This window comes from Dendropsophus ebraccatus, chromosome 8 (genome assembly GCF_027789765.1).
Source record: "Dendropsophus ebraccatus isolate aDenEbr1 chromosome 8, aDenEbr1.pat, whole genome shotgun sequence".
NCBI lineage: Eukaryota > Metazoa > Chordata > Amphibia > Anura > Hylidae > Dendropsophus > Dendropsophus ebraccatus.
This window is the reverse complement of record NC_091461.1, coordinates 38895122-38921199: the sequence shown is the minus strand read 5'-3', so window position 1 is coordinate 38921199 and position 26078 is coordinate 38895122. Positions and strand designations below refer to the sequence as shown.

General features: G+C 41.6%; 1 protein-coding gene across 2 annotated transcripts in view; it reads left to right on the top strand.

The window, feature by feature from the left end:
- SEMA4G (semaphorin 4G) overlaps positions 1–20978 on the top strand; it is a 176555-nt gene extending 155577 nt beyond the window's left edge. For both annotated transcript variants that reach the window (XM_069980193.1, XM_069980195.1), the window contains exons 13-16: positions 3612–3766; positions 5077–5138; positions 8032–9175; positions 20366–20978. In XM_069980193.1, coding sequence (XP_069836294.1) covers positions 3612–3766; positions 5077–5138; positions 8032–8861 — 1047 coding nt within the window. In that variant the 3' untranslated portion in view covers positions 8862–9175; positions 20366–20978. The remainder of the gene's footprint in view (positions 1–3611; positions 3767–5076; positions 5139–8031; positions 9176–20365) is intronic.
- The last annotated feature ends 5100 nt before the right edge of the window (positions 20979–26078 follow it).

The following is a 26078-nucleotide window of genomic DNA, read 5'->3' as shown; positions in this document are numbered from 1 at the left end:
TGTCTGGGGTTGTTACTAGAAGTGCAGATTAGCCATATTAACTATAATAAGGCTGAGCTGCAATACCAAGCAGAGCCCAAGAACAGGAGTGGTGCTTTTTTACTGTACTGCGGGTCACACACTAGTTAGATGTCTCATTTTTGTTGCCCCTTAAAGGGAACCTGTAAGCCAGGATGCCGTGGCGGAGCCCAGCATAGGTAACCATCCCACGGAGTCCCGCTGCTGGATCCGGTCCCTGGGAGGAGAAAACACGCCCCGAAGCGGAGCACGCGCCTTATGCAAAGCAGGAGAGATGAGTCCGATGTCCATAGAAAATGATTGGAGCAGTCATTTTCTATGGATGTCGGACTCATCTGTCCTTCTTTGCATAAGGCGCGCGCTCCGCTTCAGGCCGTGATTTCTCCGCCCAGGGACCGGATCCAGCAGCTGGACTCCGTGGGATGGTTACCTATGTCGGTTGTCGGGCGGGCTCCGCCACGGCATCCCGGCTTCCCGGTTTCCTTTAACCTGATACACATTGCCCACCATAGCAGATTTATTCAGTAGTAGCATACAAGCCATAGCCAGACACTTCTTGTAGCATTTTCCATAGGCCAAAATCCATCTTACATAATCTTTGGTTTCCTCGACATCTGTCAACTGAGGACAGTCAGAAGCTTACTTACACATTAGCTTCTTGGAAAAATCAGTGGGGTCAATAAACATATACAGTATACAGTGTGCATAGGCTCCTTCTGATAAGCCCTTTAAGAAAAATGCAAACAACACCAACTGTAATCGCTGAATGAAGCAAAGGGGTTGTAAAAGGGAAATAATCCTGTGTCCTTCTACCTTCTCTCTCAAGGTCTTGTGTAAAAGCTGCAGTAGTCCAATGTACAGGCAACAAATTCAGCACTAGAGGAGATATGATTGTGAATTTTACAAGTCATGGTTTACAGCATCTGTCCTTCCGCAACAGTCTCTGATTTACTTTCATTCTTCAACAGATTTTTTTTTCCCGAGAACCAGTAATAAATTTCTCATTCAATATCCATTATAAATAGTGATATCTAGCTAGGATAACCAGCCATTCACTTTAGGCAGATGTTGGTTTAACACTTGTTGCATGGGAAGAATGGATATGTAAAGTAAATATCTCATACCGCCTTGAGGTAGTGACTTCTCCTTTTGTAAGCATTTCACTCCAACTAGGAGTCACAGAACATGAGGATATATGCCTAACCAAAAAATCTCTCCAAAAAGAAAGAATACCCATCTGTAGACGGCTGTTTCAGGGTTATTGCCCCTCGTCAGTGCAGAGCAGGGTGCTAACTGGCTATTGAGAAGGCCCATTGTCCTGGACCAAACAGATATTAGTTCTCCTTGAGGGGAGATTTAAAGGCCTTTCCTGACCACTGATAATTCTGGGAAGTATGCAAAAAACTCTTACACCCACAAGCATGCACACAGAAGAAATATATTGAAATCCAGCAGCCTGAAGCTCCTTTTTCCTAACATTCGCCACTGGGGAAGTTTTGGCCACCCACACACATTGGATGTTCTGGCCAGAAATTAGTGAGTTTGGCCAAAATAACTAATGCGTATGACCAGCCTAAATAATGTTAAATGGGCACTCTCATACTGTATGTAGAGATACTGGGGTCTGGGTGTTTTAGATCCTGGCCAATTGTTACAAAAAAGACTTATTTTAAGTGCACAGAGAACATAGCCATGCATTTCTCGCTGATGCTCTAGGGATTGGCCTGGATTTCAACTACTGGATCATGGCTGATCAAAATGTCAAAACTTTTGACAAGTGAAAAGTATTTTGAAAGGGACAGGAACACTTTAATTTTTCATGTGTTCTCATTAGTTTAATGTAAATATAGCTAAATAACTTTTCTAAATATGACCATGACCTATAAATGTCTGTTGATCCCACTACGGCAACCCCATGGTTAATAAAAACAGAAGGAGAGACTGTATAGATACAGGGAGAAGGGTTGGAGTATTTACTCCCTGGGCTGCAGAGCCAAAGACAGATGTGAATGCAGCAAAAAGGAGATGTCTTGCCTTTTTATTCCTTTACAATTTACTTTAAGCTTTGGCGTAAAAAATGCATCAAAAACTGCAGTGGCATTGAGTTCAGTAGATGCTCCATAAATCTTCCCATCCCTCTTAGTGGTGGCTGAAAGCCACAGAAATTATTTAACTCAGGTGAACCCTGTATTTTTCTCATAATGGACATTAAGAAGCATCTTAGGATCTTAGGATACAAGAAATGTATAACTGCTGAAAAAGACATGAAATGAGGATTGTCTTTCTACCAAGAACTTGGCTCCTCGGCTGCAGATATTGATGGTTCCTTGCATCTACTGCTCATTTGCAGATCCCAAGCTCTGGCAGTCTGGAGACGTCATTACTTATCACTTGGCTGCGCTCAGACAAATATTTAGAGTTTCCAGGGAATAAAATAAAAATGCTTGGGCTCCCTCATTTGATATATGGGAAGCAAAAGCAAGAGAAAGTATTACCAAATATTAGTATTTCTAGCAGCTTATCTCTCGTTTACGACAAGCCTTTGTTATATTGGTGCTAGTTCACACACGTCTTACACATTAGTGTTTTTTCTATACAAAATATCCTTCGACTGATTTCCTAACTTATTTGGTTTTTATAGAAGGCCAAACAATATACAGGGTGAGTCAAAAGTCTCAGGACACATCTTTATTTCAGAAACAAAAGGGAAAATGACATATCTGAATACCCTAGCAATGGGTGAGGGACCTATCTTTCAGGCTATGTCCTGAACATGGCCGCCATCTTGGAAGCTGACATATTGGATCAAGTACAAGTTTTTCCAATGGGAGAAGGTGTTCATGTGCCAGTCAAAAATTAACGCAGAAATTTGCTTTGTTTTCAGCACCATGGACAACACATTGAACGTGTCAAATAGCTGTGCCTCACAGGGAATGTTCCTGGTTGTTGTTGCAAATTTCTGTATATTTCCAAGACAAGAGGGGGTGGGTGCCATGTTGCAGTCATTGAGTGCAGGTGAAACCACACCTACAGGCAGTGGCCAATAGGCCCTTGATGTCTGCTTCCTGGACACCCCCTTTAAATGACAGAAATTCAAAGCACTGAGAGAGAAGCTAGTTACCCCTTTTGGCCCAGCACTAGGTATTACTCAATATATTGGTTTTGTCTGGAGTTTTCTTTTAATACTGTGTTGTTTATGTGTTCCTATAACTGGTTTACAGATTCAGACGGGCCATGTAATTGGTTTGGGTTGAGATCAAGCAGTGATTTGTAAGGATCGCTTTGGGCTTGTTTTCTGCTTATGTAATTTACTATAACAAGCTGCTTTTGGGAAGAAGACAGTATGTACTCTACCTCTGCATCAGTTTATATGAATTGTAGAGTAAACTCTTTTTAACTCGTCTCAAAGTTGTCTGGCAGCCAGAGCAGCAATCCTTTGTCGGACCTATTGTGTATATCTCTTCAATTATCTCACTCAGGATAAGTGGACAAATTATCTTATAACATATATATATATATATATATATATATATATATATACACACATTGATCCATACAATGCATTATATACATCCTCTCATTTGCTCTTTCAGAATAGCTTGTATATTGGCTCCCAGAGCGGAGTCCTCCAGATACCTCTGTCTGGCTGTAATCAATACAGTTCATGCTATGACTGCATCCTGGCCAGGAATCCATATTGTGGTTGGGATGGCAACACGTGTCGACAACCTCTTACATCACATGGCCGGTAAGGGCTTTTCTTCTTTATTGCAAGTCTAACTTTACTCTGGTTCCTCTCGCTGAAGCATAGTATAATAACAAGATGGCGAGGGACTGAAACATAAACCATTTAAAAAAATTAAAAAAAGGCTTTATGGGAGTTTAAAAAGGTTGTCTGGGACAGACTTTGCCTACAGCCTGCCCCCTGGCATAACACAATAAACATTTGTCTCCTTTGTGTCGGTGGACTATCAATTTCATGAAACTTTATAAAGTATACCTCCAGTGAGCCATATACATAAAATCATTGGATATATCCTGCAGAAATTTTAAAAAATGTGTGATCCATGTTGTTTCTTTTAGCTTCATTCACTTGCAGGTTGCATACTTCATTGCCTACAATATGGGGCACAGTAGGAGGAAACTTGAATTACTGCAACCTATTACTTCCTCCCTGCTGAGAGAGAGATGTGAAATAGCTAATAAGTCTTACCTAAACAGGGAAATAGCCGAAATTATTTGTATCTTTTACCTTTAGAGGTGTTACACTTAAAACTAACTTAGGGGACAATTAAGAGATCGGGGGGAGTCAAACCTCCGAACCCCCCTGCTCCTTAGTTTTAAATAGAGCTGTGGGCATGCGGAGCCGCTGTAGGGAGATGAGTACAACACTTGTCTCTTTCTGGCGACTCCATAGAGAATGAATAAAGACTTGGGTCACATGCTGTACCCGTGGCTGTATTCAAAATAAAGGAGCTGGGGGCTGATCTGGAAATGACTAGGAGGGTACGGAGGTCAGATCTATTACTTGTTCCCTATCTTGTGGATCGGGGACAAGTAAGTTTTAAGTGGAAAACCTCTTTATATACTCTCTGCAGTGCAGAGGAAGAGGGAGGAGTGACAAGTATAATGTATACTGTGAGGCTTGTAGAAAGAATGGCTTTGGCTTATCCCTCCAAGAACAAAAGGATCAGTCAGTGAAACTACATCATGCCCGACCCTTGTGTCCACTGACATCATCTGTTAATGGAGACTCTATATACCAGTGGTGGATTTGACCGACTTTAGTATAAAATGTATGGGGGCCTTTAGGGCTGAAAAGCATCGAGTATAAATGAACTTTAAAAAAAACAAAAAAACGTAAAAGAACAAATTAAAAGTTTGTTATAAAATAATATGGCGGAGTGACCACTCTTTTTCTTGATGTCTTCAAGAATTCTCTCCTCTCTGGCTCCTTTCCTGCTTCTTTTTATTCCGTCTTGTAGCTCCAGTTGACTTGAGGCCTGAGATTGTCATCACACTGCACTGTATGAATTTGTTGTTCTTGGCTGCTTGCAGGGCACAGATGACGCAGGATATGCAGAGTGGTAACAGAGGATGTATAAACGACACAGATGAGGGTAAATGCTCTGTTTATTTTACAACATCGCTATTGCATGCTAGCAACAAAACCAGACTTAATGAGCTCGCTGCTAAGCCTGGGAGACCGTCAACGCAGGGCTGGAGGAGTTAAGAGTCTATGTACACGTTGCTTGTATAAAATAAGCAGTAAATCTATGATGTTATTTTTAGCATTGTTATGTTTTTGCATTCGCGGTTTAGCTGAAGAGACCCATCCAAAAGGATATGAAGTGTATGAAAAAGCAACAGATGCTTCTACAAAAAGCACTCACGCGGGATCAGTTAGCTAAGATTTTACGCCTCAGGAAGTTGTAATGTTACCCAAGTTTCCTCACCAACTTCCCAAACGTACAGTGCTGAACATAGCAGCAGTACAGTCCCAGCACAGTTATATAAGAGAGCTGAACACAGAAGTGGAAGGTGTTAGTGTGCACAGGGGAGCAAATATCCTAATGGATGCAATATTCCGAAATGGGAAAAAGTTACATAAATCTCACCAAAGATTTTAAGTAGTATCAAAGTGTGTATACAAATTGCATGAAACACTTACTGCATGTTACTAAGCATCTAAGGCTATGTTCAGATGTACTGTAAAAAGTACCCTATGTTCATGGAAACTGTTGTAATTGGGTAGAATGATATGCTGATGTATACTCACACTGGGTCCATTGAGGTCAATGGATTGAACACAGTCTACCAGTCCATTCTAAGCACATACTGTTATATTTTGGGACTCCGAAGCACAGGCAGACATACGTGTCCTGCAATATAACAGTATACGTCTAGAAATGGACCATACATAGTCACTAGTAGACTATATTCAGCCTATTGAATAAATAGAAGTTAACAACACCTTAGACACTCTAGTCTTTGTTAGATCACCTCATGGTTGGCTGTATATCCATCAATATAGAAGATCCCCCCTTTTAATATATATGGCACATCATTCTGTCACTGACCCCTTTTCTAGATACACCAGAACTGTTGAGGTAGGACAAAATCATACTTGCCTTACCAATTCCCCACCACTCCTGTTCAAATTCTTCCTGGTCCTGCCAGTCTCTGTTTTTCCTTGTCCCTCTCAAAAAAAAAAAAAAAAAAAATCCGGTGCAGGCTGGGGATGGGGAGAAAGAAAGTATACTTACCCCTCCCCATGCCCCCACAGCGCCACATCACTGGCTCTGACTGCTGCTGGAATAAATTTTTTCCCAGCTTCCCGGTATGTCACAACTGGCTGAATTGGAAATCCATCAGCTGAGTCATGATGCTGCAGTAGACCAGCGGAGGTTCGGGAGCAGTAATGCAGCTATGCAGAGGGCATGGGGATGGGTAAGTATTCTTTCTTTATTATGTCCCCTGCACCGGATTTTTTAATTTTGACAGGCTTCTCCTTTAAATGCTGGTGGTGCCCATCTACATCCAGTGATTGATTGCAGCAGTGACATGTTTGTGTCAAGAGGAACTAAGATATTCAGAGACTGGTGGAACTTGTGTAGCACTGGAATGGAAACAGTAGAGGATTAGTTAGGAGAGTATAAATTCTTATATTATTTTATGCTATTCTTGGAGAGTGAAAAAGAAACGGTGTGGCTGGACAATCATGAGCCTCCAGGGTCCAGCCAGCTCTGTAGAGAGTAGCAGTAGGGTTTTGTATGAGTCATGTCACACAGATGTGGTGCTTTGGGGCCCGGTTACCATTGCGACCACTGCGGCCCCCTATAGCTATACCTCACAGAAGAACATAATTTAATGATTGTTTATACAGTTCTTTTCTGTAGTATATTAATATTGGTAATGTTCTTTTATACTACAGTTGTCACTGATACATTTTACGGTAATATTTTCCATCAAAGTGACGTTGTAATGGTAATATTATCCATCAAAGTGACGTTGTAATAAGTAATTTTACCCCCTGCTGCTTGAGGAATTATTTTAATAAAAAAAAATAATACTGAAATAATTCTTCCTTATTTAAAGAGAATTTCTAAAAATAAGGATTTACAGAAAATGAAGATTTTTATCCTGTTCAAATGTTGGTGCAAAATGGAGGCTGGTAACCCAGGGTCTTAAGTGGATGGTGGATTTATGAATCTGTTTGAAGTAGAATATGCTTAAAGGAGAAATCCAGTTATGGATTTCCAATGGTGATGTCTGTGCTTTGGGAACACTGCTGACTGATTTGTACCTAAAAACAAAACAAAAAAAAAAAAAACCAAACATTCCCAGCACATTTAATGGAGTGCCAAAAAGGTGTAGAGCCCTCTCATCATGAAATCATTGGTGGTCTGAGATCCTAGACCAATGTGCTCTATGACATATCATAAAATAGTTTTGGCTGCCTTTCCCCTTTAAGTTTATTACATTCCCACTCCAATACTAAAACAAACCCAAAGCATTTTGTGGGAGAGACCTGTGCCAAGGATATTTTTGGCAAGGCATTAAGCTAATGTTAAATAAATATGTAGTTGTCTATGATAAGTAAGACAGTAAAACTCCAGAAGCCATTCATTATTATGACACTGGAATCTTGTATTAGAGATCCCACCTATATCGAGGTTTCAGATACTGAAGAAGGAGGCTATCCTCGTTTTATGCTTTCAGTGTGAGGGATCCGTATTGGTATTCATGGCACAAACTTGGTGCCCATAATTTATCATCTAGGATTTTCGAAATCAGATCTGACAAATCAATATTGGGCTGCGGAGAACCGAGGTTAAGAGCAGAAGGGAGAATCTAAACACATTCTTTGTGCTTCATTGAGCAGTAAATATATATAGGCTCACTAGACCTTCTATTGATTCTTTTCCATCCCAAGCCTAATAATAGATCCTGACATTTTATCTTCTAAACTGTGGTCTTGGCTGTAATTATACACATCTTTTTATTTTGCAGCTGCACCTTGGAAGAAAATGCGGACGGTTTTGAAAGGCGATGATGTTCTCCTGCAGTGTGACCTACGTTCTAATCTGGCTAAGCCAAAGTGGTTTGTAAATGGTTCAAACCCATTGGAGAGTGATGATGCTCATCTTAGAGTGGGTATTGATGGACTTCTCATCACCGATGCTCTTCTAGAACACAGTGGTGAATACAGTTGTTACTCCGAAGAAAGCGGCTTGCAGGCCATAGTGACTTCATACAACGTTAGTGTTTTGTTGGAGTTACCAAAAGGCACAATATACTCTGAACCTACTCCTATTGTACAGTTGCCAACACCAGCACCGCAAGGCTCTTCCCAGTTGGAGTTTGTGTACATTTCTATAATAACTATCCTTGGTGGGCTTTGTTTTGTTCTATGTATTGTCTTACTCTATGTATCCTGCCAGCAAAAAAGGAAAGGTAAATACAGCACGACCAACTCCAGAATGAACATCGTAGAACTTCAGACCGTATCATCAAACTTCAAAGACAAGTCCGACGAGATGAACAGTTACTCTGACGGTTGTCTTCAGATTATTCCCGGTGAGGCACCAACTAGCCCTCCAAGCAAAATGAACCCTCCTCCTCCACCACCACCTCCACCTCTTCCCTCAGAGTTTACCAATGGGATCAGCACCCTTCCCAACATGCTAAGGAAAATGAATGGAAATAGTTATATGCTTTTAAGACAAAATGATGAGGCAAGCTCACCGTTGTATAATTCCTTTACAGAGGAGCTCAGCAAGATCCTGGAGAAGAGGAAACACACGCAATTGGTTGAAAAGTTGGATGAAAGTTCTGTTTAGCAAAAACTGCTCAGAGACAGTGATGTAACACAATACTACCTCAATGAACAATCATATTTTTTTAAGATTAACTTTTTAGTATATTTTCCTTTTACTCATTCTTATCTCCATTTTTAATTTATATAAACCAACACTGTGAAAGTCTTTGACTTTTGCATAATGAAACTTTATCTGTGGAGTACCTGGGTTCTGTTCTGCTGTGATGGACAATGTACAAGGGGATTTGTCCTCCATCAGGAGGTAAAATGTCCGCTCCAGACTGTTTTGGAAGAACTGGGACCAAAGCAAAAAAGAAATAAAAAGACACTATAAAGGTAGGTTTCTGCCCCAGTATTTTACATTTTTTTTTTAATAATTTATTATTTTCATATAGAAACAGTATCACCTTACATTACATTGTAATATCTAAAAAACAAACAAAAGACATTTCTAATCCCCCCTCCCGCCCAGAAGTTATGACCTTTATCTTAGTTTCAGATCCAACCAATTGTACATCACCAATTGTGGTATTTCCCCTTGTATGGATAAAACCCGCAGGGCGCCCACATAACCCTTCCAACTCTTAAAGCTATACCTCCTCCACCCCCACTGCAACTATTTACAAAGTTACCATACACACCACTAGGTGACGGCTCCAGCCGCGTCCCCACCCCACCAGGAGGCCAGAGCAGGCCAGAAAAGGGGCAAGCCAACCCAACATATTCAAGCCCCAGTATTAGAGCACCTTTAAAAACTGATGTAATTTTTTTGTAAATTGTAAGTTCTGTATCAAGGTGAATATGTTAATACATTAAAAAAAAGTTTTATGTGATCCATTGTAAATAGAGATGAGCGAACTGGGTTCGGGTTCGAGTCCATCCGAACCCGAACGTTCGGCATTTGATTAGCTGGGGCTGCTGAAGTTGGATAAAGCTCTAAGGTTGTCTGGAAAACATGGATACAGCCAATGACTGTTTTCCACATAGCCTTAGGGCTTTATCCAACTTCAGCAGCCACCGCTAATCAAATGCCGAAAGTTCGGGTTTGGATGGACTCGAGCATGCTCGAGGTTTGCTCATCTCTAATTGTAAACAACAATTACATAGAATAAAGCACAGAATGATAAATCAACAACCTCAGTTTGAGGAAACCTGAAGATAAGGTCAGGTAAAAGCTAGGAGAATGGGTAGAAAAGAGTTGAGCAAACTTTGAGCATGTCCGAATTTGTCCAAACCTGAGCATGCAGCATTTGATTAGCAGTGGCTGCTGAAGTTGGATGCAGCCCTAAGGCTGCCTGGAAAACATGGATACAGCTATAGCATGCTCAAAGTTCACTCAATTCTAATAGAATTATGTCATTGTGATTCTATTCCCTGAATGGTCTAGTTGCAGTTAATACCAGACCAGTTGTAGTGGATATATTCAACACTGGGTAAGTTCTGGTGTCCCCCTCTGACTACAGCCTGGCTACTTGTCTCGGGAGTGACAACCCACTTTATGGGCTTTATGCATGAAGATGGCTCTGAACTCTTAGAGACCTATACAGGTGGCAATATTTATGCATAAAAGAAAATATTTTGGGGGACAGTTATGAAGACCGGTGTACTCGTTAAATTAGGCCCCGCACCCAATTGCCCCGCTGGATTCACTAAGAATGTGGGCAGGAGTAAATCCGGTGCAGGAGGAGACCACAACCCTCCCTGTTTTGCCGCGCCCCCTGCCCGCCCACAGGGCTAGCATATGCCAGGGAGAAGGGGCGAATCTGCACCTTCTCCCTGACGTAAGCCAATGGCACAGTCTTCATAAATGTTCCCCTTTTATGTCCAAGACATTTCTACTAATGATTAGAACAAGACCCATTGTAACTGCATAAGTCTGGAGCGAGTTTCTCTCTTTTTGCTTGAGGAGCAGATCTCACTCACAGCACTACAAGGATAACAATCCAGGAGGTGGGTGCAACCATAGGATACTTTTAATTTAATCTGCAAAGCCGTCTAAACGGATCCTGAAAATATTTGTGAAGCTCACGACCATCCTACATCGCAGATTTACTTGACATTTCAGTAACAATGGACGCTGTGTCTTCTTATCTGGGTTTATGCAGGCAGAATAATGTACTTTCATTTCCAGATAAAGAGCCTATTAAGGTAACAGCCTCTGGCAAAACCAAACTGCATTGTTTTAGAAATGAAAATGTAATAGGTGTTTAAAGAAGAATATAGAATCCCTTGCAGGAGATTGTGTGGTTATTCTCTGTCTTGTTTGCCAAAAAAAAAAAATCGATACTAAATTGGTATTTCTATCAAAGACAATTATGGCGTATACACAGGGTATGCTGTAAATATCTAATGGGTGCGAGTATTTCCTTTGGGATCGGTACACTCCTGCTATGCCTGGTGAGATGGGGAATGAATGCTTCTGCTGTCTATCTTTTTTAAGATTTTGTGATTTTGTTTTCTAATTTTCCACTATATTTTAAAATTACTCCTAAGCCAGAAACTAAGCTAAAGGCCCTATTACAGTAAGCAATAATCTGCTTAATCAGGCCGATTCGGCACGTTATTGCTCCGTCTAATAAAGACAATGATCAGCTGAAGAAACGATTATCGTGTAATAGCAATGCACGGCCGACAGCTGGAACTTTAGAGCCAGTCTCTGAAGTGACAGGGTGCTCAGCCAATTACTGGGTGGAGGGAATAGTGCCGCGGCCAGTGATTGGCTGAGTGGCCCGTCACTTCAGAGACACGCTCTAAAGGTTCAGCGGCGGCTGCGGACAGGTGTATAGGTATGAGCTGTGAACAGCTATGTATACAGTTTATTATTTTACACTTCAAGGGAACCAATCAGCCCAATTAGGCTGATACGGTTCTCTAGAGAACTGTATACAGCTCCTGAGCAGCCCGCACCATGTACCGGCCGCAGCTGCAGCAGAAGCTTTATAGGGGTGAAAAAGAAGTTTTATTACCTGGGTGCGCGGTAGTCATCTGGGCAGCTCCCCGTCCATGTCTAGTCACCGCTCTCTGCCCGTCAGCACGCTCGGAGGGATGATTGACAGGGAGAGACACAGGTGGGGAGCCGTCCAGAGGACTACCTCCCCGCCTTCTTCTCCTGTATAAAGCTTCTTCTGCAGCCATTGAAAGATTATATTTTCTTACAGAGCATGGCACCACCTGATGATCAAAGTGTATGCCAATGTGCATGTCCACCCACTGTGCTGTCTGTGAGACACACGCTCACTCATTATCCTCACTGCTGGGTCCTCATTCCTTTTTTTATGGTGTAGTGATCCAGTGTTTATAGAACAGCCTATACAAATTGCTTTTATGTGACTTGTCACAAGAGGACCAGGGCCATAGCACAGCAATATACTGCAAAGCTGAATGACTTGTGTGGAGGAAAGTACTTTTTTTTTTTTGCTGCCTCAGACATATGGTACAATCCTTATCTAACTACCTGCAGGAGTTGGGGATTATATTTACAGCTGCCAGAGGGGAAAGGAGACTGACTAGAGAACTTGCTTATGACTATATTTACAGCTACTGTACCGGAGGGATGAGGATATTGACTTAAAGTTATGTGGAGCAGAAAGGGAGTGAAAAGATGGAATGCATCATGTGATACCATCCTACAGATTACTACTGTGTGCTAAAGGGGGCCAAGAGAAGGAGAAAAGTATAAAAAAAGATATATATTTTGGGTGGTTTTGAGTGGAAATAGTTTAGATTCTTGTTTTTTATTGCAATGCACAGCTTTGTGCTGCTTGTTTTAGAGGCAGATATCTGACCTAGTTCTTAAGGCGAGGAACACACATTGTATATTTTCTGCAGCAGAAAATGCGCCGAAGGCAGAAGAAGATCCATATGGAAGGGGAGATATAAGGGAAAATGTTATCCTTCTCCCTTCCACTTGGATCCACTTCTGCCTCTGGTACATTTTCTGCTGCACAAATCTACAGCGTGTCTGCAAGGTGTGGCTCTTCCCTTATTGAGATTAGGGGTGAGTTCAGATAGAGTTTCCCTTGTTGCAGCATTTGTTGCATGCAAATTTTCTGCCAATTTCACTCCTTGCATTTATTAAAATCTCCAATATTCGAACACTGTCATAATTTAAAAAACCTGTAGTGGAATGATCTGTTCTGTATAGTAAGCAAATACTTTAACCCTTTGAGGACCAGGCCCAAAATGACCCAGTGGACCGCGCAAATTTTGATCTTAGCGTTTTCGTTTTTCCCTCCTCCCCTTCTAAGAGCTCTAGCACTCTCAGTTTTCTATCTAGAAGCCATGTAAGTGCTTGTTTTTTTCAGGAATAGTTGTACTGTGTAATGGCGTCTTTCATTTTACCATAACATGTATGATGGAATCCCAAATATATTATTTATGAAGATATAAATAGGTGAAATCGTAAATAAGAATGCAATATGGTATCGTTTGGGGGGTTCCTGTGTCTACGTAATGCACTATATGGTAACAGCGACATGACACTATTATTCTATAGGTCAGTCCGAACACAACCATATGCAGGTTACACAGATTCTCTAATGTTATATATGTATTTTTTTATGAAAGCCTTTTTTTGGCAATTAAATATTAATAAAATGGGCCTATTGTGACGCTTATAACGGTTTTATTTTTTCACCTACGGGGCTGTATGGGGTGTCATTTTTTCCGCCATGATCTCTAGTTTTTATTAATACCATATTTGTGAAGATCGGACGTTTTGATCACTTTTTATTGATTTTTTTAAATATATAATGTAACATAAAATCGGTAATCTGCGCACTTTTTCCCCTCTTTTCGTGTACGCCGTTTACCGATCACAATGACGCTTGTTATATTTTAATAGATCGGACAATTACGCACGCTACGGTATGTTATATGTTTATCTATTTATTCATTTTTATATGTTTTATTTATATAATGGGAAAGGGGGGTGATTTAGACTTTTATTGGGGGAGGGGTTTTGGGGTAGTGTAATAGTGTTTTGAACTTTTTTTTTTTTTTTTACACTTTTGAAGTCCCTTTGGGGGACTTGTACATACATTACTTTGATTTCTACACTGATGAATGCTATGCCATAGGCATAGCATTGATCAGTGTTATCGGCGCTCTGCTCATTGAGCCTGCCTGTGCAGGCTCAGTGTAGCAGATCGCCGATCGGACCGCACGGAGGCAGGTGAGAGACCTCCGGCAGTCCGTTTTACTGATCGGGACCCCCGCAGTCACACTGCGGGGGTCCCGATCGGTAAGTGACAGGGGACTCCCCCTGTCACTTACACTTAAACGCCGCGGTCGCGGCGTTTAAGGGGTTAATGACACGTGGCAGCGCGATCGCTGCAGCGTGTGATTACCGGTGAGGTCCCGGCTGCTGATTGCAGCCGGCCCCCACCTGCTATGAAGCGCGCTCCGCTCCGGAGCGCGCTTCATAGCGGGAAAAACACCCAGGACGTAAGGTTACGTCATGGGTCGTCTGGGGACAGACTTCCATGACGTAACCCTACGTCCAGGGTCGTCTAAGGGTTAAAGAGAAACAATCGGTAGGTTAGAAACATCTAACCTGCTAACATGTCGTTATTAGAGATGAGTCAAGTGGAGAGCATGCCCGACTTAAGTCCATAGGCTGTATCCATATTTTCCTGGACTCCTTAGGGCGGCATCCAACTTCTTCAGCCACTGGTACTCAGATACCGAATGATCGGACTTGAGCATGCTTGAGTTACGCTCATCTCTAGTCTCTTTAGCACACGGGACACAGTGTACTTTGTAGTTTATTCCCTATGCTAATGAGGTGGTTTGGTGCACTGGAGGCGAGACTACCACCCTCAGTGTCCAGCTGGCCCTTCCCTTCTAATGAATATTCACCCAGTGATAAGCGCCAGAGTGACCTCACTGCAGAGTGGGATAGGGTGGATTGGTGCCCTGAGGGATGTATTTCTGTCCAAAGTTCACCATTCCACCTTGCATATGCTACACATTTAAAAACTCGTCTGAGCCTTTTGTTGGCCCGCTGTGCCACCTAATTGGTCCAGCTTTGGGCAGCTTCTGAGGGCATTGTCTGAGTAGCCCACTGGTTTTCCCTCTTTAACCCTATCCCATGAGGATGTTTTCTCCTGCAGGCGGATACCAGGCAGTTACTTCTGTGTGCGGTCATGGTTTAGGTGGCAGATGAGCCAAGAGACCTGATGCAAGGCACTAAGGGAACTGCCAGAGAAGGCTCTATGTACCTGCAGAGATTTTGGGTAGACCGTGTATGTGCATGGTCAGAAATCAGACTAAGGGTATGTGCACACTACGGAATCCCGACGGAACACCCATCATGGATTCCGCAGCTCGCACCCACTTGCGGCGGCGCGCATCTCCGCTGCTACCATAGACTTTATTTAATGGTTTACCAGATTCTGCTGTCCGCCCAAAGAATGAACCCGCTCATTCTTCGGGTGGACGGCGGAATCTGGCAAACCATAGAATGAAGCCTATGGTAGCAGCGGAGATGCATGCGGCCGCCAGAGCCTGGTCTTCTGTCTGGATTCCGCAATGGATGTTCCATTGGGATTCCGTAGTGTGCACATACCCTAAGCTTGTAAACAGAAATACCACAGTAATGCTGACTGATCTCCCTCTCATTGACGTTGGCATCACGGTTGTGTTTCTGTTTATAAGCTTAGTTTCCTGTAGCATTCAGCAGAATTGTGAATGCAACTCAGGATCAGTACATGATAAGTAATTTAATGCATTTACATATATTCTCCAAAAAATGTTGAGTATATATCTTTTTGGACTCAAAGTCCCATGGAAGGTCAAAAACTGCAGGCAGGCTGGTGAGGGCAGGAAAATATTAAAATTCTGAACTCACTTGTCCATATGCTGCCAATGCGCCGCTCCTGGGTGCCAATTGCAGCAGGTCGTCTTCCAACTTCAGTTGGACACCGGGTACGTTATGTACCTGGCTTCACCAGCTGAGACGGCATGGCACGACTAAGGAATTGCCTGCTTTAGAGACAGTAGGCTCAAAAGTAGCATGTAACGTAGTAAGCTCCTCTCTTTGCATTGTGCATAGATTATTTAGAATTTCTTTCTTGTTCTTGAGGATTTAGGACCAATGACATCAGTTCTTAGTTGCACCTTACACTACTTGATGCAAGACTGATCAAAAATGCTTCTTGAAGCTATATTTTAGAATTAGTTTCTTACTTTTGCAACAGAAGGATTTTGGTATTGTCATACTGTCAACTTTTTAATGATGAAATGAATGTTTATTCTTATAGCAAATAGTTCATGGGGCCTCATTCCAAAGTAGACAAGACTTTTAAGACTTTGCAGCTGATCCGCGTAACTTTGCAATATCATTGAAATGTCCTTTATTCATTAAATATTAATGTTTTACAGTAAGTCAATTTCCTGCCAAAATTAAAAAGGGGAAAAGAAATTTGATGTTTGACATGTAAATTATGGTCTTTGCCTTTTGGACATCTTCCGACTTTAGTAGGCTCTCAGATAGATTGCATTGTGAATTAGGTGCTTCAAGAGATTACTTATTCCATCTCTTTAGGTAAAAAAAAATCAATATGTTGGCTCATTACAGAGGGGTGGTTGAATTCATTTATTATGTATAGTCTGTACTCTAGATGAACTAGACGAACACTGTACAGTCTTGGCCAAAAGTTTTAAAAATGATACAAATATTAATTTTTACAAAGTCTACTGCTTCAGTTGTTAAAATGGCAATTTGCACATACCCCAGAATGTTATAAAGAGTGATCAACTTAACAGCAATTACTTGCAAAGTCAATATTTGCCTAGAAAATGAACTTTATTGCCCAAAACACATTTCAACATCATTGCAGCCCTGCCTTAAAAGGACCAGCTAACATCGTTTCAGTGATTGATCTCCATCCCTGTCCTCATCAACACCCACACCTGTGTTAATGGAGCAATCTGTCATAATTAGGAATGACACCACTGGACACTTTAAAAGGAGGCTGGTGCTTGGCATCATTGTTTCCCTTCTGTTAACCATGGTTATCTCTAAAGAAATACGCGCAGTCATCATTGCACTGCACAAAAATGATCTAACAGGGAAGAATATCGCAGCTAGAAAGATTGCACCTCAGTCAGCAATCTATCGCATCATCAAGAACTTCAGAGAGGTTCCATTGTTGCCAAAAAGGCTCCAGGGCACCCAGGGCGCCCAAGAAAGACCAGCAGGAGCCAGGACCGTCTCTTAAGTGTTTCAGCTGCGGGATCAGGCTACCAGCAGTGCAGAGCTTGCTCAGAAATGGCAGCAGGCAGGTGTGAGTGCATCTGCAAGCACTGTGAGGCGGAGACTCTTGGAGCAAGGCCTGGTCTCAAGGAGGGCAGCAAAGAGCCACTTCTCTCCAGAAAAAAACCATCAGGGACAGACTGATATTCTACAAAAGGTACAGGGAGTGGACTGCTGAGAACTGGGGTAAAGTCATTTTCTCTCATGAATCCCCTTTCCGATTGTTTGGGACATCTGGAAAACAGCTTATTCGGAGAGACGAGGTGAGCGCTACCACCAGTCTTGTCTCATGCCAACTGTAAAGCATCCTGAAACCATTCATGTGTGGGGTTGCTTCTCAGCTAAGGGAATCGGCTCTCACAGTCTTGCCTAAAAACACAGCCATGAATAAAGAATGGTACCAGAATGTCCTCTAAGAGCAACTTCTCCCAACTGTCCAAGAGCAGTTTGGCGATCAAAAATGCCTTTTCCAGCATGATGGAACACCTTGCCATAAAGCAAAGGTGATAACTAAATGGCACAGGGAACAAAACATAGAGATTTTGGGTCCATGGCCTGGAAACTCCCCAGATCTTAATCCCATTGAGAACTTGTGGTCAATCATCAAGAGACGGGAGGACAAACAAAAAACAACAAATTCTGACAAAATGCAAGCATTGATTGTGCAAGAATGGACTGCTATCAGTCAGGATTTGGTCCAGAAGTTGATTGAGAGCATGCCAGGGAGAATTGCAGAGGTCCTTGACTTGCTGCATTAACTCATTCTAACTGTCAATATAAGCTTTTGTTACTCATAATATGATTGTAATTCTATTTATGTATGTGATAAAAACATCTGACAAACACACATAAAAACCAGAGGGCAGCAGATCATGTGAAAATATAATATTTGTGTCATTCTTAAAACTTTTGGCCATGACTGTAGCATTCTCCCCGCTCCCCCGGCATCTCAGGGTAGTGCAGGAGGAAAGGCCAAATCAGCAATGGGTTAGCAGACACATGCAGGTATAAAGAAGGGAATATCCAGCATTCACCTTACTAAATAAAATCACCATCTTTAAAAGTTTACAATTAAAAATTGAACAAAATGGGTATTACACTGTTTGACCCCCCCCCCCCCCATACATACATATACTAATGGCAGGTCTGTTATACTGTGACCTCTTGCCCTAAAACATATCACAATCATATGGAAACAGCTTGACTACTAAAAATTTATCCATAATCGGCCAAACCAATGTCCAGCAAAGCTGTGACCCCAATAGATAGACTGTATTGTTTACAATGTGTTTTTTATAGTACATGTCTATCAAGTTGCACCACTGCACATTCTCCAACCTCTCCCCACTGCACATTCTATATATATGTATATTCCACGTACAGTACAACTAACAACCAACACTAAAGCTTAGACTTGTGTAATGTAACCCTATTTCTGAATTCATTAATCTCTTGTTGAATTGGCCCAATAGCGGACACGCTTAGTCTGCATCAAGCACTGTCTTTCTTCCGCTCGCATTGTATTCTGCTCAGCACAGTCCTTTGCTTCTCCCTGTCATTTATCTGTTGCTGGTTCAGCCATGAAAACAAATTACTGTTCTCTAGAATTGTGCCCAGAGCTTAACAAAACAGGAACTGTACGCTGCATTGTACGCGCCAATTGTGCTAAATGTTTTCTTCCAGTTCTCTGGGTTTGTTTGAGCTTATGAGAGAGCAAATTCGTTCTACTACGTCTGCCAAAAACAGCAACAAAACTGCCTTCAAGATTTGTTACAATTTATTTAATGGGAATGCCGAATGGTCCCTATTTTTTGACCATCAGTCTACATGTCTCTATTTTATTCTCTGTTAGGGTAATATAAAAATAGTGGCGGGCAAAAACATGCCTTTTGGGAAATGTAGGGGTAATGGGTTGACTGTACAAATGAATACAACTGCACAGTAGTTTTTCCTAACAATACATGCAGTATATTATTTATATCTGGGGTGCACAACCCGAAGGCTGCATGCAGTCCACAGTGATTGTCAGTGTAGACAAAATTGCCATATGCAGCCACCCACATACACAATTGTAAACATGAGCCTCCATCCACTTTCAGCTTCTCTCTGAGATTTAGGACCTTTGCAGCATCACATGATCACAGATCCTTAAAGCAAGTTTGTACCGGCACTTTGCGGCGTGGGAGGGCAGGCAGTCAAACTATTGTGGCCTACAGCATCAGTGCCCTAGGCCTGCAGCGCCTCTCTCCCTGCCTCTATTCCAGCCCAGGGGCATTCTGAAAGTGAAGGGAGGCGGGGAGAGGCGCTGCAGGCCTAGGGTAGTGATGCTGTAGGCCACGATAGTTTGACTGCGCAAGGTGCCATGATGCCGCCAGGCCGACCGCCAAACCGGGCAGGGCGGGTGGAGCTTTACATCCAGCGGCAAGGTGCCGGTACAGTGTCGCCTTAAATCACAACAAGCAAGCGCTGGTCTGGAAGGGAAGAAAGAAGAAAGTAAATTAAAGAGGAAGTCCTGTGAAAATAAAAAAAATCCACTGCGGGCAGAGGGTTGCGGAAACGGACATAAAGTACTTACCCGTCCCTGTGTCCTTTAAGTTAAAGTGTGTCTGTCAGTTAAGAGTTTGTGTGTGTTTTGAAGTCTGCATTATAATGGTGTATGATAATTGTAATAACTTTATATATACTGTATAATACTAGAGCAGTTTCAGTTTTTGTACAGTAATGGTGAAAGTAAGAATTATAGGTAGCTTAAAGGGGTTATGCAGGCCTACAAAAACATCCAGTGCTTTTTTTTCAGAAACTAAACCTATCCTTAGTTTGCATGTAGTTTTGCAGTTCAGTTCTATTGAAGTGAATGGAGCGAGTTGTAATACCCCCACACAACTGGAATAGAGGGGTTGAACTGTTTTAGTAAGAAAGCAGCTGTGTCGATTCTAATTGTGGATAACCTCTTTATTCAGCCATCAGCCGCACATCTATTAAATGGGGCGCTGTGCAGTCGATGGCAGATTATTTTTTTACAGATCAGAATGGAAGTGATCATTTTTTGGCTGATCACTGGCCCTATTACACGGGTCAGTATCTGCCTGATTGGGCATATAATCGCCCTGTGTGATAGGGCCTTAACTCTGTAATGTCGGATGATGTCTGCACATGTACTCTCTTTGTTGGATTTCCATAGCTCAGCATGAAATGTATACCTTGTACTAGTCCTTTATAGAACTATTAATTTCCCTGATGACTTTTAATGTTCTCTTTTCTCCCTCAAGGGCGTGCATACAGTATTTCTCCATAAGAAGAGGCGACTGAAGAGACGTTAAGAAGGAAGCATGTGCCGGCAGAGCATTTTAATACGAGAAGGTGATTATAAAACTATCCAGACAAGAAACCAAGCAAGTAACAGCATCCGCCATTAGGAGCTAATTATTCAAGATGGTCGGGTAATGGCGCCAGCTGTCCTCTTTAATACCTTTGGGGTGACTGCACACACTTCAATGTGCAAATATTCAACGAAGGCAAGACAGAAAATGTATACACACAAGCAAGATTTTACTCCCAGAATGCACCTGGACCACAACACATTCCCCCCCCCACTTTGCTTGAAATCCTACAAATGCTGAATGAAGCACTTTAGCTGGAATGATGTTTTTTTATGACTATAGCATCATTTTGTGCAACAAAATGGAGAATCATAGTTGAACTAATCTGTAACTAATCTGAACTAATCTGTAATCTGCAACTACAACGGGTGCAGGGTCTTTTAAATGCCTCGTCACCCGAGCTATCATTCCTGTCATTGTCGGTCGTTCTGAGGGGAGGTCGCATTGGCCTCCATGTTGTCACAGTTTTGTTCTCTGTTTAAAAGTAATTTATTTTGGAAAAGATACAGCGTGGTTATTTTCAGGTCAGCCTTATGTCTTCTGTTTCTCATTGTATCTCCTCACACATATGTTTTCCAGGTTTTGGGCTACAATTACTAAAAAAACGCTAGTTTTGTGGGAATATATTGCTAAATATCCGATCATATTCTCCTCAGGCCATCGGGGCGTATCGTATCTGAATAAATGGCGGCCTGGTTGCCCATAGCAACCAATCAGATTTCAACTTACGGGTGACAAGGGCACTTTTTCTCTTAAAGGGGTTTTGCCTACAAATAATACTTTGACCTATTCGTAGCATTGTCGATATACTTGTAATTTCTAGGAGTCCAGCTTCCCCACCAGTCTAGCAGAGAGTCACCACTGAATGGAGCATCTGCCATGCGTGCACACTACCGCTATTCACTGTCGATGGTTCTGACAGCAAAGTATGATGCTCATTTATCTCAGTCATTCCCATTGACTGTGAATATGGTCCATGGTTCTCCCTTATGATAGTTTTGATAAGTGAGGCCTACATTGTCCCATGTGTAAAAATTATTCCAGACAAATAGCAGAGCGGTTGCTATAGCAACCAGTTAATGGTGTTCATATTCCAACACTGTCCTTTGTTAGCTGCAGTCTGATCTTGTCCTCACACCAGTTTTGTACAAATTAGGTCCAATGGGCTTTTATCATGAGAATGAAGCAGAAACCAATATTCGAGGATAAGGGTTATTCAGATGGTAGTTGACTCCACTTAGTGTGCATGTTAACTTCAATAGTAAAAGAAGAAGGGTAAACCCCATCAGACACCTCTTCATCATCTGTAGGGAAATAATCGTCCAAAAAAGGGGCCTTTGTTTTATATTAATTGCCTGTCTGTAGGATAGGCCGTCCATGTAAGAACGATAGGGATGGGTCTCCAGCTTATTTCTTACCAGATACAGCTTTGTACATTTCATAGTGCCAGTGTCTGGTATTCCAGCTAATACAATTGAATTAAATTGGATGAGCAGCAAACCTCTTTACATTTAATTATTTAATTTTGGCTACATCACTGCCTAATCCATATAGTGGCCATTGAACTTAATAAATATATGCAGTCTCTGAATTATGTATTTCCCACTAGTGACATTGGCAGGTGGACAGAAAAGCATAATTTAGCTCTATAGCAGTACGAGGGCTAGGACACCCTATAAAGTTATATTTTGAAATATATTAATACATTTGTGCACCTAAATCTAATTGGTGTTAAAAAAGTGATGGCAGCAGCACATAGAGGGGGCATGACCTCTGCACACACCGCATTTCTCACCTTAAATGTTCAGCTAATATTTTGTACCCGCTATTCTGGTATATCTGCAAGTACCTGGGATAGTTGCATCCCGCCTATGCCACATACATTCACTTAAATATAGTATGTTATTATTTGTGTTTAGCATTAGAGGGCATTCACACATCCTGTTCATGGTCCATTAATACAGATGATGTGCTACGAAACAGATTTAAACAGTTTTGGAGCTCCTGGCATCATAATGAATTATTCTGCCGAGAACTCCGAAAATATTTAAGTCTTCATGCTACTCTACTGACACTATTGGCGCCGTTTAACAGACACATTCAACGCTGTTCATAATAAATTATGATGCCAGGAGTTCCAAATTCCTGTCCATGACACATCGTCCGGATATGAACCGTAATTACGGAATGTGTGAATGCCCCCTTATTCGTCACATTATCTGTTCTCACCTTCATGATTTGTTTATTCCACAACCCACAAATTTATTGTTTGTAATTTATTGAAATGTGAGACTGGAGAACACAGAAATCATTTTTATAAACTTTATGGGAAATGTTTAATTGTTCATGTCAGATGACTGCAATTTTTGTAAGGAGAAGTACTGATAAAATAGGAAGCTTATAGTAAAATTAGAGATAAGCATGCTCAAGTTGGATCACTTACTATTTGAATACTGGTGGCTGGTGAAGTATCTAGGGCTGCATCCCACTTCTTCAGCCACCGTTATTCAAATACTGAATGATCAGACTTGAGCATGCTAAAGTTGCACTCATCTCTATATAAAACCAAAGGTTTTGTGTCTGCCACTGCGGGGAAAATATAGTATTATGTGGCAGCTTCTCCATTCTGAATAGGAGCCCTGTTACATAGAGTAATTATTACACAAATCAGGCCCATACCGCACTGTAATACAGCTAGAAATCAGTCAATAAACATACAACCACTCATTGGAACACCAAGAAATGACTGCTGTCAGTGATGGCAGCAAAGAGGAATCGGGTAATCTACACCATCACGTGCTTGAGCTTTGTGATAGGCTCAGTGAACGAGTGTTCAGCTATGTGATAGGGTCCTAATAGAGGAAGGGCTTATATACAGAGGATGGGGTATATTCAAAGGGCTTTAACAAGTTGGAGGACTGGCTCCACTCCACTTGGAATACTAATCTACAGTAGCAGCATTCGTCTGTCATATGTAGAAGTTACGCCTGTTCTTTTTATTCATGTAGATCTCCTACATTTAGCTTCATGCTGATGCAGAAAAAAATACAAGAAGCATTTCTGTCCAGTCAATGCAATGTGCCCTGGGTACAAATTGTATTCTTCTTATTACAGATCAATGAACTCCATTTCAGCTGTAGTTCCTTTGCAGTGATTACAGAAAACAATTATGTATGCGGCCTGTTGGGCACCTGGGGCTCATACACATATCTGTGCCCTATGTACAGATGGGTAGGCAATTTATAAGCCACCATATGTGCCACTGTGAAATACAATATTCTTGTTTGAGGGGAGAATATGTCTGTAATGTGAGATGCAATGAAGCATAATAGGACTTTTACAGATTGTTCCAGAGGCATATACAATGCCCAAGCTATTGGCACTGAATTACAGACACGTTCAACACTGTTCATAATCTAGCATTGTGCATAAGCGGTAACAATAACAATTCAGCTACACTGTGTGTGTGTGTGTGTGTGTGTATATATATATATATATATATATATATATATAAATAAATAAATATTTTATTTTTTTTAAGGCATGTTTCACAAGGCTTCTCCTCTGCAGGCATTTTTTTAATTTTCAGTTGTCTATGAGCTAGTGGGTGTTGCCTCACCTCTATAATGTCTCCAATACAGTGCACAAGTATTGCTCTTCTATGTCTCTATACACACCCTGCAAAGCAGCAGCACAAACAGCATTATAGGGTATTAGTGAACATTCTAAGATGTGAACCAGGCCTTCTTGTGAGATCTATCTATGTTGTCTCCTTGCAGTCTCTGTGTCTCTTTTTGCACTCTCAGGTCACCCCCTCCCCTTTCTATAGATTTGTATGGGCAGCATGTAATCTGATCTTTTAGTGAGCTGCTAGTCCAACACTGCACAGAATGGAGCTGCTTTTTTTTTCAAAGTGGATCAAAGTATGGGCCCTATTAAGAGGAGAAAGCAACATATAATCTGAAAAAGTACTACAGTAGTGCTAAGTACTACAAAGCTTCTTATATTCACTTGTAGTATACAATGTCCTCATCCTAATGGATTAACAGAAACATAATTCTGTTTCTAACATTAGGGTCAATGGATTAGGACAGCTGTTGTTCTATATGCACCATTTTTTTTCAACCACCCTAAAAAGACAGCTGTATGTATGTGATCGTATATATGATATATATGAGGGTCATCACTCACATCAGCTAAAGGGGTTGGCCACTTTATAGTAAAACTGCTCAGTGTACAGTAAGTGTACTGACTGTATTTACTGACAGCTGCTCCCTGTTACTGACAGCTGCTCCATATGAATAAACAGACTCTGTGGTGGACACTGGGAGTGGGGCATGGTCACATTCTCCTCCATGTCGGCCATCTTATGGACAGAATCACCACAGAGCAGGACAGCACAGCCTGGAGGAGGGGAGTCTGATTTTAGCTCTATGAGGTACACAGGGAGCTGCTGTCTGCTGTCAGTATATACAGTGACTACTTTTACTAATATCGTACCCTGAACAATTCTATAAAGTGGCCAACCCCTGTAATGCTAGTAGACCTGGGTTCTTAGTTATCACAAGTAGATCCCTGTTTAATAACCCGTAATAACAGATCGTAACTAGTAATGGCACAGTGGAGTAGTGGCTTTATATTTTTCTCACTATACGGTTTGTAATCCCATTCTGCATCTATTACATTTGGCTATGCAGTGCATTCTTTTACATGGTGCTTAGCTTTACTACAAGAGCCACAATTTCAAGTAGTACTGTCTAGGTAAACCCTGCAACATGCTTCCCAATGATAAAACCTAGGAACAAGTCATTCCCCTTTAAGTAGGGAGGTGGTTTTATTTTTGGAGCTTTCATTGGCATGTTCCCTTTTAAGGTTGTCTGACATGCTCTTTGCTGGCTGAACATTTCTGCCCTTTAAATTTTATCTCCATTTATTGTCATGAAATCGTTTGCACAGTCTAACATGAAGAAAACAAATAAAATAAGTTTCTTCTTGTCACTGGTATATTCTGCGTCTCTGGCAGGAAACATCAGCATTCAATCTTTTTAATGTAACGTAATCCCGACCTCTAACAGTTTAACTTTTATCAAATGCAGCAGCTGGAGGACTTAAACATTGACTAATTCTAATGGAGAAAATGGCGCCAGCTGCCGAGGAAGGCCGCGGTGCTCCGATAATGGGGATCAATTTACCTTATTGTAATTCTAAAAGCCAAAATGTACGCAGCCCTCAGGCTTCACATTCTGGATCATATAAGGTGTGTATTACCCCAAAGTCTAAAGTGGAAGATGAAACTATATGGAACATATATAAAATGAAGTAGAGGTGAATTTATTATATTGCCTCTATGCACATTGTGTTATCTGTCATTTTCCTGTATATTGAATCTTGCGTTAGAAGTCATTCACTTTAAAGGGAACCTGTCAACACTTCCATGCTGCCTGAAGCACAGTCATTGGGGATGTTCCTAGTGGCCCAACAGCATGAATTGCTAGATCTGTTTGGGTATAGGAAGAGATCAGTCACGGCTGAAGGGGCAGGCAGAAGCCACTGGGACAACCCTAATGACTCATGGTTCAGGCAGCATGAAAATGATGACAGG